The sequence below is a fragment of the Hyla sarda genome, chromosome 7, assembly GCF_029499605.1.
Source record: "Hyla sarda isolate aHylSar1 chromosome 7, aHylSar1.hap1, whole genome shotgun sequence".
Lineage (NCBI taxonomy): Eukaryota > Metazoa > Chordata > Amphibia > Anura > Hylidae > Hyla > Hyla sarda.
In genome coordinates, this window is record NC_079195.1 from 79,663,655 (window position 1) to 79,677,309 (window position 13,655).

At 41.2% G+C, this 13,655-nt stretch overlaps 3 protein-coding genes across 3 annotated transcripts in view; 1 reads left to right on the forward strand and 2 right to left on the reverse strand.

The window, feature by feature from the left end:
• LOC130281980 (protein spinster homolog 1-like) overlaps positions 1-13,655 on the forward strand; it is a 261,234-nt gene that overhangs the window by 127,358 nt on the left and 120,221 nt on the right. The gene's annotated exons all lie outside the window — the stretch shown is intronic.
• Positions 5,943-6,887, reverse strand: LOC130283148 (taste receptor type 2 member 40-like). The gene has a single exon (XM_056532341.1). The coding sequence runs from the start codon at positions 6,885-6,887 to the stop codon at positions 5,943-5,945; it is 945 nt and encodes a 314-aa protein (XP_056388316.1).
• On the reverse strand, positions 12,654-13,577 carry LOC130283149 (taste receptor type 2 member 40-like). The gene has a single exon (XM_056532342.1). The coding sequence runs from the start codon at positions 13,575-13,577 to the stop codon at positions 12,654-12,656; it is 924 nt and encodes a 307-aa protein (XP_056388317.1).

The following is a 13,655-nucleotide window of genomic DNA, read 5'->3' on the forward strand; positions in this document are numbered from 1 at the left end:
GACCCAGATAAACTATCTGCTGTATTAGATTGGCCACGCCCCTCCGGACTCCGTGCTATCCAACGTTTTTTGGGGTTCGCCAATTATTACAGACAATTTATTCCACACTTTTCCACTATTGTGGCTCCTATCGTGGCTTTAACCAAGAAAAATGCCAATCCCAAGTCCTGGTCTCCCCAAGCGGAAGACGCATTTAAACATCTCAAGTCTGCCTTTTCTTCTGCTCCCGTGCTCTCCAGACCTGACCCATCTAAACCCTTCCTATTGGAGGTAGATGCCTCCTCAGTGGGAGCTGGAGCTGTCCTTCTACAAAAAAATTCTTCCGGGCATGCTGTTACTTGTGGTTTTTTTTCTAGGACCTTCTCTCCGGCGGAGAGAAACTACTCCATCGGGGATCGAGAACTACTGGCCATTAAATTGGCGCTTGAGGAATGGAGGCATCTGCTGGAGGGATCAAAATTTCCAGTTATCATATACACTGATCACAAGAATCTCTCCTATCTCCAGTCTGCCCAACGACTGAACCCTCGCCAGGCCAGGTGGTCATTGTTCTTTGCCCGTTTTAACTTTGAAATTCATTTTCGCCCTGCCGACAAGAACATTAGGGCCGATGCCCTCTCTCGTTCTTCGGATGCCTCTGAAGTAGAGGTCTCTCCGCAACACATCATTCCTCCTGACTGTCTGATCTCCACTTCTCCAGCTTCCATCAGGCAAACTCCTCCAGGGAAGACCTTCGTTTCTCCACGCCAGCGTCTCGGGATTCTCAAATGGGGACACTCCTCCCACCTCGCAGGCCATGCGGGCATCAAAAAATCCTTGCAACTCATCTCTCATTTTTATTGGTGGCCGACTCTGGAGACGGATGTTGTTGATTTTGTGCGGGCCTGTACTGTCTGTGCCCGGGATAAGACTCCTCGCCAGAAGCCTGCTGGCCTCCTTCATCCTCTGCCTGTCCCCGAACAGCCTTGGTCACAGATTGGTATGGACTTTATTACAGACTTGCCCTCATCCCGTGGCAACACAGTTGTTTGGGTGGTTGTTGATCGATTTTCCAAGATGGCACATTTTATTCCTCTTCCTGGTCTTCCTTCAGCGCCTCAGTTGGCAAAGCAATTTTTTGTACACATTTTTCGCCTTCACGGTTTGCCCACGCATATCGTCTCGGATAGAGGCGTCCAATTCGTGTCTAAATTCTGGAGGGCCCTCTGTAAACAGCTCAAGATTAAATTAAACTTCTCTTCTTCTTATCATCCCCAATCCAATGGGCAAGTAGAAAGAATTAATCAGGTCCTGGGTTACTATTTACGGCATTTTGTTTCCTCCCGCCAGGATGACTGGGCAGATCTTCTACCATGGGCCGAATTCTCATACAACTTCAGAGTCTCCGAATCTTCTGCTAAGTCCCCATTTTTCGTGGTGTACGGCCGTCACCCTCTTCCCCCCCTCCCTTCTCCCTTGCCCTCTGGTTTGCCCGCTGTGGATGAAGTGACTCGTGATCTTTCCACCATATGGAAAGAGACCCAAAATTCTCTTTTACAGGCTTCATCCCGGATGAAAAGATTTGCCGATAAGAAAAGAAGAACTCCCCCCATTTTTGCTCCCGGAGACAAGGTATGGCTCTCCGCTAAATATGTCCGCTTTCGTGTCCCCAGTTACAAACTGGGACCACGCTATCTTGGTCCTTTCAAAGTCTTGTGCCAGATTAACCCTGTCTCTTACAAACCCCTTCTTCCTCCTTCTCTTCGTATTCCCAATGCCTTCCATGTCTCTCTCCTTAAACCACTCATCATTAACCGCTTCTCTCCCAAACTTGTTTCTTCCACTCCTGTTTCCGGTTCTTCTGACGTCTTCTCCGTGAAGGAGATTCTGGCCTCCAAGACGGTCAGAGGAAAAAAAAATTTTGGGTGGATTGGGAAGGCTGTGGCCCAGAAGAGAGATCCTGGGAACCTGAGGACAACATCCTAGACAAAAGTCTTATCCTCAGGTTCTCAGGCTCCAAGAAGAGGGGGAGACCCAAGGGGGGGGGTACTGTTACGCCGAGCGCTCCGGGTCCCCGCTCCTCCCCGGAGCGCTCGCAACATCCTCGCATTTGCAGCGCCCCGGTCAGACCTGCTGACCGGGTGCGCTGCAATATCTCTCTCAGCCGGGATGCGATTCGCGATGCGGGAGGTGCCCGCTCGCGATGCGCATCCCGGCTCCCGTACCTGACCCGTTCCCCGTCGGTCTTGTCCCGGCGCGCGCGGCCCCGCTCCTTAGGGCGCGCGTGCGCCGGGTCTCTGCAATTTAAAGGGCCACTGCGCCACTGATTGGCGCAGCAGGCTTAATTAGTGTGTTCACCTGTGCACTCCCTACTTATACCTCACTTCCCCTGCACTCCCTCACCGGATCTTGTTGCCATTGTGCCAGTGAAAGCGTTTCCTTGTGTGTTCCTAGCCTGTGTTCCAGACCTCCTGCCGTTGCCCCTGACTACGATCCTTGCTGCCTGCCCTGACCTTCTGCTACGTCCGACCTTGCTCTTGTCTACTCCCTTGTACCGCGCCTATCTTCAGCAGTCAGAGAGGTTGAGCCGTTGCTGGTGGATACGACCTGGTTGCTACCGCCGCTGCAAGACCATCCCGCTTTGCGGCGGGCTCTGGTGAATACCAGTAGCAACTTAGAACCGATCCACCAACACGGTCCACGCCAATCCCTCTCTGGCACAGAGGATCCACCTCCAGCCAGCCGAATCGTGACACTACCATAAAACTTCAATTTAAATTTGAAAATTCATTTTTTAATCTTAGGGATTGTGAGGCCCTATGGTCTCCTCATGCTGCCACCAACTCCAGGCTGTCATTCAGCCACTATATGGTCTCTTCATGCTGCTGGGACATTACCTATACATTTTTATGGTAGCACTAACTGCCATAAATCTTCAATTTAAATTTCAAAATTCATCTTTTCATCATAGGGATTGTGAGGCCATATGGTCTCCTCATGCTACCGCCAACTCCAGGCTGTGTGATTCAGCCCCTATATGGTCTCCTCATGTTGCTGGGGCATTACCTAAACATTTTTATGGTAGCACTAGCTACCATAAAACTTCAATTTAAATTTGAAAATTCATCTTTTAATCTTAGGGATTGTGAGACCCTATGGTCTCCTCATGCTGCCACCAACTCCAGGCTGTCATTCAGCCACTATATGGTCTCCTTATGCTGCTGGGACGTTACCCATACTTTTTTATGGTAGCACTAGCTGCCATAAATCTTCAATTTAAATTAGAAAATTCATCTTTTTATTTTAGGGATTGTGAGGCCCTATGGTCTCCTCATGCTGCCGCCAATTCTAGGCTGGGTCATTCATCCACTATATGGACTCCTCTTGCTGACGCCAATTCCAGGCTGTGCCATTCTGCCAGATTATGGTCTCCTCATGCTGCTGCCACCTCTAGGCTCTGTCATTGTGCTGCCGTGTGACTCCTTGTTGGATTTAGTCTTTTGTAACCACACATTTTATTATTATATCTTAAATTTAAATTTCAAAAAATCTATAGAGCGATAACAATGAACATAACTGATTAAATGAAACCTTCTCACTTTCACAGTCAGGGGGGCGCAGAGAGGCAGGGGCTAGAACAGGTGGTATCTCACCTGGCGGAGGACCGGCAGCTAATTTTTTTGATACAAGTATGAGCTTTTTCACTGCAGTCACTTCTAGATTTATGCGCCCACTTATCCAATGGCACAGAAGCTGAATGTGCTCCTGTCCAAGTTGCTGGTACTGTAGTCCCTCCTTTTTCAAGTGGTCACTCAGAGTATAGGGGTGCACTGAGAGGCAGGGGCTGGAACAGGTAGCCTCGCAGTGGACCGCCAGCTCGATGCTCACCAGAATGAGTAATCAGAAAATTAAAATAAATTCAAGTGAAATTAAATAAAAATTACATAAAAATCTGCCACATCCAGACGCTCTGCAGCATTGATTCTAGTAGCGATACCTGTAATCTGCATGTCATACTGAATAACAGTATTATTTAACTAACACAGTACACTCCCTATGCATGTTAGGACAAGGCAAAGTGTTCTACACCCCTATTGAGGGTGTATGTATGCCAGAAATAGCAGTTTTTAATAGCGATTCGCCACAAACTGAATTTTTTCAAAAATTCGCTCATCTCTACATTTCAGGTTTTATAGACTGTGTTTATTAGAAAAGTTCACTTTTTTTTTTTGTTCAAGATAACCTGTTTCACATTATAGCAATGATAAAACAATCGGCCAAATATGAAATCTTACTAAAAGCCATTGTTAAAAAATTAGAGCTTTATTTAAAAGAACATATTAATGGTAAACATACAAAGCTTGTCAAAAAAACTCAGCAACTTCTTGTATGCAGTATTTACCCTTCTATTGGTCTAGATCAGTGGTCTCCAGACTGTGGCCCCCCCAGCTAGAGATGAGCGAACTTACAGTAAATTTGATTAGTCACGAACTTCTCGGCTCGGCAGTTGATGACTTTTCCTGCATAAATTAGTTCAGCTTTCAGGTGCTCCGGTGGGCTGGAAAAGGTGGATACAGTCCTAGGAGACTCTTTCCTAGGAATGTATCCACCTTTTCCAGCCCACCAAAGCACCTGAAGGCTGAACTAATTTACGCAGGATAAGTCATCAACTGCCGAGCCGAGAAGTTTGTGACTAATCGAATTTACTGTAAGTTCGCTCATCTCTACCCCCAGCTGTTGCAAAACTGCAACTCCTAACATGCCCAGACAGATAGTTATATATATATATATATATATATATATATATATATATATATATAAACATAACAATAACTAACCAAAAACAATATTCTCTTATGTTATAGATTACATACTCCCTGTAGTTTTGCAACAGCTTTTTAATTTTTTTTTCCTTCAGCTAGGTTCATTTATGTCTTGCCCCTAAATAGACTTCTCCTGTACCGCTCAAATGACTATTTTAAGTCGGTAATACTTTTGGCTATTGAAGAATTCTACAATAAGTAACCAAAAACAATATACTCTTATGTTATAGATTACATAATCCCTACTGCATTCGCTGAGGCTAAAATACAAAAGTGTAACATAATAGCAAATGCTTGTATGCAATAGAATATATTCTAGAATAAAGTCTGAACCAACTAGCAAGAACACACAAGTCAGCCCTAGAAGCTTGTATAGCAAAAATAGAAGGTGGTGACACATTAAAAGGACAAGTATCAAGTAAAATAGGTATCCCCTATCCGAAGGATAGGTGATAAGTTTTAGATCACGGGGTGTCCGAGTGCTGGGGCCCCCCGCAATCTCCTGTTTGGAGCCCTGGCTCCCCTTCACAGCGGCGCGTCACAACCCCCTGCCCGAAGCAGGGGCCGCAACGCCCCCTCCATATAGCTGTATGAGAGCTGTTTGACAATCTTTAACTCTCCCATAGAACTATAAAAGGGGGCATGGTGGCCCCCGCTTCAGGCAGGGGTCGTGATGCGCCACTGTAAAGGAGAGTCAGGGCTCTAAACAGGAGATCATGGGGGGGCCCAGCGCTCGGACCCCCGCAATCTAAAATTTATCCCTTATCCTTCAGATAGGGGATACGTCTTTTTTCCATGATACTTGGCCCTAAAGGTATACTTCCCCTCCTTTACTTAGGAAAAGGTCAAATAAGGCTAAAAGTAAAAATAAATAAATAATAAATAACTAATCAGTCTGAAAACTAAGGTATTGGATAATAAGGTAAATGCATAGGAAAAGTTACATGATTGAGAGTAACATCATGGCTCTAGGCACTACTTACTGACTGACTATATAATCTATTAGGTTAATAATAAACAACAACAGGAAAGAAAGATTTTATATATGTATATATATATATATATATATATATATATATATATATATATATATATATATATATATATGTATATACTGTAAATATAACCTATATATATTTACTAGTAATTTGTAACATTGACTTCTGTATTGCCAACACTAGGCTGTATACCAAAGAGTTTCTTCACAAAGTTTGTGAGTTTTCTGTTCCCAGAGATTAAAATAATAGAATTTATTGATGGGAAACAAGAGAGGATGATTAAGCAAATAGTCATTGTTACATCATCTGGAAAACCTAAAGGATTGTATATTAATGTAAAAGAGCCATAAAAAAGCAAGTAGATCACCAGGAGTAGAGTCACAGTTTTAGCCGCCGAGAGATGAGTATTGATTCTGGCATGTCCAAAGCCTTCATTGTTCTGTCTCATACGACTCATGTGCTTACACAGAGAGATGATGATGGTCCCACCTGTGACTGAAATAATAATGAACGCAGCAGAAGCAATACAGATGTACATGTGAAATAGACAATTACATCTGCTCCAGTATTTGGTTGATGTTACAGTTGTGATATTCCCTGTAATATTTAAGGTGGTGATGGTCATAAGCAAATATAAATCCCAGTAGGCTGGCAACCCAGCACTCCAAGATAGCACAATGGAGAAAGCTAGCAGCCAGGGTACCAAATTGGAAAGATTTGCTTTTATTTTGTAAAAAAATGTTCCTTGAAGGTTGACGATCTTCACACAGTAGTAGAAGCACAGACAGGTGGAGCACCAAAGGCTGGAGAAGGAAAATGTAGTCACCATTGCTAAAACCATATAGATAACCCAATCTTTAAAGTAGAAGTCAGGATAGATAAAGAAAGTTATTTCTTGGAAGACAACGGTTCCTTGAAGGAATATGTTGGAAATTCCAATTCCATTGAGTATGAGGTTGCAAGGGTTGTGTTCACTGGTAGTAAGCCAATCTAAAAAGTGAACTGTCAGGATAAAGATATTTCCGATTAAACCTGTTACTAGAAATATACAGTGGACAAGCACGTTGAGAATCACACTTAGCGACATCCTGAAAATGGAGGATTTTTAGGCTTATCCTGGTCGAATTTCTCAAAAAGATTTCTCCAGGCAATGTTATCTAGTATTTAGTTTGGTGCAAGTCAGACAAAAGTTTTCTTTACAGAATATCAGTTACTGGAGTGCTCTGACATTGTACAATGAATCTTTTTTACAAATGAACTTGAATAGTCCTAGGTGTGTAAATTCATAGACAAAATTTTGTTTTAACATAATCTTCCTAATTCCGAGCTTGATCCCTGATAACACATTAGAGCTCAACAAATACGTAACACGACTAACATTTGCAAGTTAATGTCAGATGCTTTTTCATATTTCCATTTCTCAATATGGACTGTCTGGTTAAGAAAAACTATTTTTATGCACCCTTTCAGGGAATTTTTTGTTCTTTGAGATGATCTTCTATTCCAGACTTGTTTATATGAACTAGAGTGGAAAGTAGATACAAAGAAAATCTGGAGGACCCAGTAGGACTTTACATCAATGAACCCAACCTGCAGTTGTCCTGCTGTTGCAAAGCTACAGCTTCCATCAAGCCTAGACAACCTGTGGCTGTTTATACTGGAAATTAGTATTGTGTATCATAATTGTTTGTTGATATGATGTAGTAAAATACCTAGAAAGTATTATCTAGAGATGAGCAAACCGAAACCGTAGAACCTGAGTTCGGTCAAAACTGCTTTAAGTTCAGTTTAGCTAGAGCTTGAACTTTAGGTGATTTGGAAAACCTGCTAAAATAACGTCAAGCTGTAAGTGGATTCCTCATCGTCTACAGTTACATGGCGCGGTGGAAATGTCTGTACTAGATGGTCTGTTCCATTATCTCAGTTTTTCCGATATACGGTCACCAGAATGACAGTATATAGGTAATTCTGGTGGTGAAGGTGGAAGCAGTGGCTGGTGGCGGAAAGGGTGGTGGGGATACTGTAAGGCATCATGGTGGCTATGTTGAGGTGAAGCAAAGAGCCCAAAGAGTTCATGCAGAGATGAGTGGCAGGGTGGATGAAGAGGAGTTGGATGATGAAGACAATGTAGTGTTGGACAGGATGTGAGAACCAGGTGAGGAAGAGGAGGGGAGATGTTCAGAGTAGGAGGATAGTGGCAATGTCAGCAAAGTAAAATTTAAATAGGGGCATAACATCTGTCAAATGTAACAGATGTAGGCCTGCTGTTGCTGTCTGGAATTCTTTTCTACCCCTTGCCAGATGCAGAAAATGTGGCACTGTGCTGTCTCATTAGACAAAAAGTAAGTTGTGGACAGGGTACAAGTATCGAAATTTTGTCTCACTGCAGCATCACAAGGCCACCTGGGACAGTAAAGATGCCCCACAGTGTGAAAAATACCTTGCCCCTGCTTGTTTTTCTCCAGATTCCTCTCAGCTATCTAGCAGCCATGACTTGTTCTCTGTCTTGGCCTCATAGTGTTGTGTTCTCCTCTTCTATCCCATCAGTTATCAATTGGGGAATCTATGTCATACAGACAACAGTATTCGCCCAGTCGCTCTGTTGTAGTGCACTTCATTTACACCCGGCCAAGTTGTTGGTGGCCCTTCCATAGCATCTTGTTAACTCCACAGCCTTTTAGCAACTATTGGGGTGTCCAGCCCAGGTGGCACATACCTTGTAGCAATTATTTGCCAAGAAGGCCGCCCCTGCTTTACACAATCATATGGCAGAGACTGTGGGCCACTCCATGCAGATGTCGGTGTGCAGCACAGTGCATGCTCCAGTAGATACTTTGAGTAGTAGCTATGACCAGGGCCAATGCATGTCTATTACAGCCCACTGGGTCAACATCTTGCAAAACAATGCTCCACTGCAACGAGGCCAGGGAATCTTAATGAAACCTCCATGGTTGTGCTGATCCGGTTTAACTTCTTACATCTTGGTCCTCCTCGAAGTACATCTTGCATTCCCCCACAGAGAAGAGCGTAGCTTACCCTCCTCCTCCTCCCTCCCTCCTTTCATCAGTGCAAAATCAAACAAGAAAAGCCATAAAGCCATAAAGCCAGATAATTTTTGGAACGCTCAGAAAAATTAATTGCACCTTCTTCACGTTTGGAGAAAACCATTGTATCTTCTGATACCTCTGTGAGCATTTCAACACCAGCAGGCATCTACTGACAACCAGGGATACTTTTTGCCGCTTTATTTTAGTGTTAATAAGCCTAAAAAATCTGCCATTGCACTAAACGAGCTGTTAGTGTCCATGAGTTACTATACATGACTTATCCTTAAAACCCCTTTAATGCATTATCCTAGCAGGGATTTAGAGTTCTTAGGCAATGTTATACACATGTTAAGTTGTTTATTTTCTTCATAAAATTTTATTGATATAGAAAACAGAACAAAAACATAGATATACAGGCATAACAAAAAAAGAGGACACTAGTTGTGCCAAATGTCATTAAAATGATGGAACACAAATCCAGAATAATACAGAAAATAATCACATTTTCAAGCCGGTAACATCTGTTGCATGGAACTATAGAAAAATACGGAAAATCCCCAACCATATGCAAGAGGTAAAATACCTAAAACTGGATTAAAAGGCACAACTATGGGGACCCAATTAAGTCTGGTCAGCTGAGAAACGTTGCAAAAAAGGGCACAAACCAAGGGGACAGACAAAATGCAGGACAAAGAAGGAGACCTAGGGAGACAGGAGGAACAAAGGGAGCAATGGTGGGAGAAAGGTAGGAGAAAAGTGATATATTACGGGGTCTCGGGGGCATCAGAGTCTAAGAGAGCACGATACCCAGGAGATGATTGGGAGATCATCTAATCATACCATGTCTTAGTATATCGGTCAATCTCCACAGGAGTCAAGTCCACAATTTTTAGTTGCTTATTTTATTGCATGTTTGCGGAGAACTAGTTCACAGAGCCCCGTGAATAAAACTTTTCAAAAGTTTGCTCATCTCTAATGCTTACATACAAAAGGGTCTAGAAAACAGTGGGTCTTGCCTGATAGAAAATCTCTATATGTCGTTAAAACAGCTCAGTTAGGATGGGTGCCTTAACAATAATGAACTAAAAATAAAATAACAATTACAATAAAAAACAAGTATCTGGCCCCAATCAGTAAAAATATGTAGGCCACACATTCCTTTTAAGACATGACCATGTATTCAGTATCCACATTGCTCTTGTTATTTGACTGCTAGAAATTCAGTAGCTATGTATACAAATAGTTATTTTTTCAAAGACTCACCAGAGGTATCAGTTTACCTGTATCTCTGATGTAAATTGAAAACAAATGCGCTCTGAATGATTTATTGATGTTTGAGGGACAGACAGCTACTTCCAACAGCAGATTTACATGTTTATGTAATGTTCTTTCATCAATGACCATCTAGAATGACACTTGCTTATTTTGATTGAATGCAAATGAAAACCCAGAGTAATGACTGGCATTAAAGAGACTATTCATTCAAATTTGAGGTATTTGTGGCTTTTAGTGCTCGTGCATATTGGCATTATAGATTGGTCTTTAGTAGTGTTGGGCGTGAATATTCGCATTTCATATTTTTATCACTATATTTTTTAAATCACGAATATTCGTTCTTGCTTTGTTTGTTTCTTCACAAGCTTCCAGCTTATGGTCTAAAGAAGGCTCCAATACTAGTTACTGTGTGAGACTGTGAAGCGCAAATACACCTATCAGTGGTTAGCAACATCCCTAAAGTAAAGTTGTCCACCCCTTCACTATAAGATTTCTTGTGCGAATTTGCAAATTTGTGAATATTGCAAATATATATTCGCTATGTATTTGAAATTATGGATATGCAACAAATATGCGATTTCGCCATTACGCGAAAATGCAATGAATACGCGCATTCGCAATTATGTGAATATGCAACAAATATGCAAATTCACAACAAATGTAACGAATACGGGAAATTCGCGAATATAGGACAAATATTCACCCATACATTCGCCATATATCGAAAATTCGAATATGGCCAATGCCGCTCATCACTAGTCTTTAGGAATGCAAAAAAATGTGCAGATATGATGTCATCTAGATGTACCATGAAATTGTTCTTTGTGGATGCTTCAGACAGTGGTTCAGTACCCTAAAAGTGTGCTTCACATACTGCCTGATATATTTTACAGCATCTGTTTGAGCCAACAGTGCTACTATAGATACTTATTGTACAATTTTTAATACACCTAGTTTAAGGTGTACTCCGGTGGAAAACATTTTTTTTTTTAATCAACTGGAGCCAGAAAGTTAAACAGATTTGTAAATTACTTATATTAAAAAAATCTTTATCGTTCCAGTACTTATCAGCTGCTGTATACTCCACAGGAAGTTCTTTTATTTTTGAATGTCTTTTCTGTCTGACCACTGTGCTCTCTGCTGACACCTCTGTCCATGTCAGGAACTGTCTAGAGCTTGAGAGGTTTGCTATGGGGATATGCTTCTGCTCTGGACAATTCCAGACATGGACAGATGTGTCAGCAGAGCACTGTGGTCAGACTGAAAATAAATTCAAAAAGAAAAGAACTTTCTCTGGAGCATACAGCAGCTGTGTCAGCACATTCAACTATGTAAAGACAAAAGTATTTTATACGATTAGTTCATTCATTCAGATGTATGATGTTTTATCTTAGTGTTCCCTTTATATTTTTTAACAGTGTATGTTTTAGGTAACCAAAAATAAAGAAATTAAATATCACACAAGATTACACTGCTTATTGACTAGTTGCCAAATTTCCAAGTTGGACAAAGGTATAAAATAGTCAAGCCGATCCTAAATTTACACAAACTTTACAGAAACTCAAAAATGTACACAAACATTCAAAGGTTAGTTATAATTCAACCTACTATATAACATGTATTGTTTTTCAAATCAAAAACTACTACTTTAAGGGTACGTTCACACCAGCGGATTTACAGCGGATTTTACGGTGTGGGCTGCTTGTGAAGGCCCGCTCTATGCTGTCTTTACATGTGCCTGCTCGTAGCAACAATACGCTGCGACGAGCAAACACACTGCAGCGATGTGCGCGGTGTACTCACACATCGCGGCCACTCTCCCTGCTCTGAGCTAGGCAGAGAGCTCCCACGATGTGCGAGTATACTGCGACTCGCACATCGCAGTGTATTGCCACTACGAGCAGGCACGTTTAAAGACAGCATAGAGCGGGCCTTCACCAGTATTTTTGGTCACTTTTTATACCACAAAAAAAAATTATAAAAAGTGATGAAAAAGTCTGATCAAAACATAAATTATACCAATAAAAATTTCAGATCACAGCGCAAAAAATGACTCCTCATAGTACCCCTTATACCGAAAAATTTTAAAGTTATAGGGGTCAGAAGAGGACATTTTTCAACATATAAATTTTGGTGCATGTGGTTATAATTTTTTTTGTAGTAAAATAAAATCAAACCTATATAAATTGTATCCTTGCGACGGTATGGACCTACAGAATAAATATAAGGTTCTTTTTTTTTTACCGAAAACTGCACTGCGTAGAAACGGAAGCTGCTAAAAATGACAAAATTGCTTTTTTTTTTATTTTGCCCCACAAAATTTTTTTCTGCTTTCGCCATAGATTTTGTGGTGAAATTATTAATGGTATTACAAAGTAAAATTGTTGGCGCAAAGAACAAGCCCTCATATGGATTTTTTGGTGGAAAATTGAAAGTGTTATGATTTCTAGAAAGTGAGGAGGAAAAAACAAAAGTGCAAAAATTTAAGATCGCCAAAGAGGGAAGGTGTTAATAAAACTGTGCAAGATCTTTCATGTAGTGACAGAAACCTCAATATTGCTAGAAATCGATTTCATACCCAAGACATACCTCAACTTGTTTGATAGCTTTCTATTTCCCAAAATCAAAACAATTGCATTGGCTGTTGGGAAACTAGAAGCCACTGTATAAGAAACACTGAACAGTATACTCCCTATGTCTTGTGTTCCAGTAAATATGACATTAAGCATTCCATAGAAAATTAGGTGAAATATAAGAAGTAAAGTCACAGTTCTAGCAGCTGATATATGAGCTGATAACTTTCCTGGTCTCAAACCTTCATTGTTTTTTTTCATTTGTGTCATGTGCTTGTAAACAGACTTGATGAAGCCCCCAGCAGTGAAAAGGATGATTGTGAAAGCCACTGCAGATAACCCAATGTATATCTTAAACAGACAGTTGCATCGGCTTTTAAAATTCAAGAGATGAGTTGTTGATACATTTGTAGCATTATCAGTGGGAAATGAACTGTGTCTATATATGTCCCAGTAGGCTGGCAGTCCAGTAGACCAAGATATTACAAATGAGAAAACGAGTAGCCAAGGAACAATTACTGGAAGCTTTGCTTTTAGCTTGTAGAATATTGTCCCATTGAGATTGATGATCTTCACATAATAATAGAAGCACAAAGTAGTGGAGCACCAGAGACTGGAAAATGCCATTGAATTCATAAAAGCAACCAATGGATTGACTATCCAGACCTGAACATAAATTTCCACAAACAGGAGAAAACAGATCCCATTGCAGGCAAAAGATCCTTGGAGAAGTAAGTTTACAAACCCAGTAGAGATAATGATTAAGTCAACTGGGCTCAGATGATCAGTCTTCAGCCAGTCCAGAAACTGCACTGCTAGGATAACTGAGCTTCCAGTCGAACCAGTAACAACGAGAATGACATTAAAAATTACCAAAATCATTGTGTCAACAGAAAAGATGTTGTTCTTCAATAAATATTTCACTTTGCTTAAAAAAAGCAGGTAGACTTTTTTTGTTTA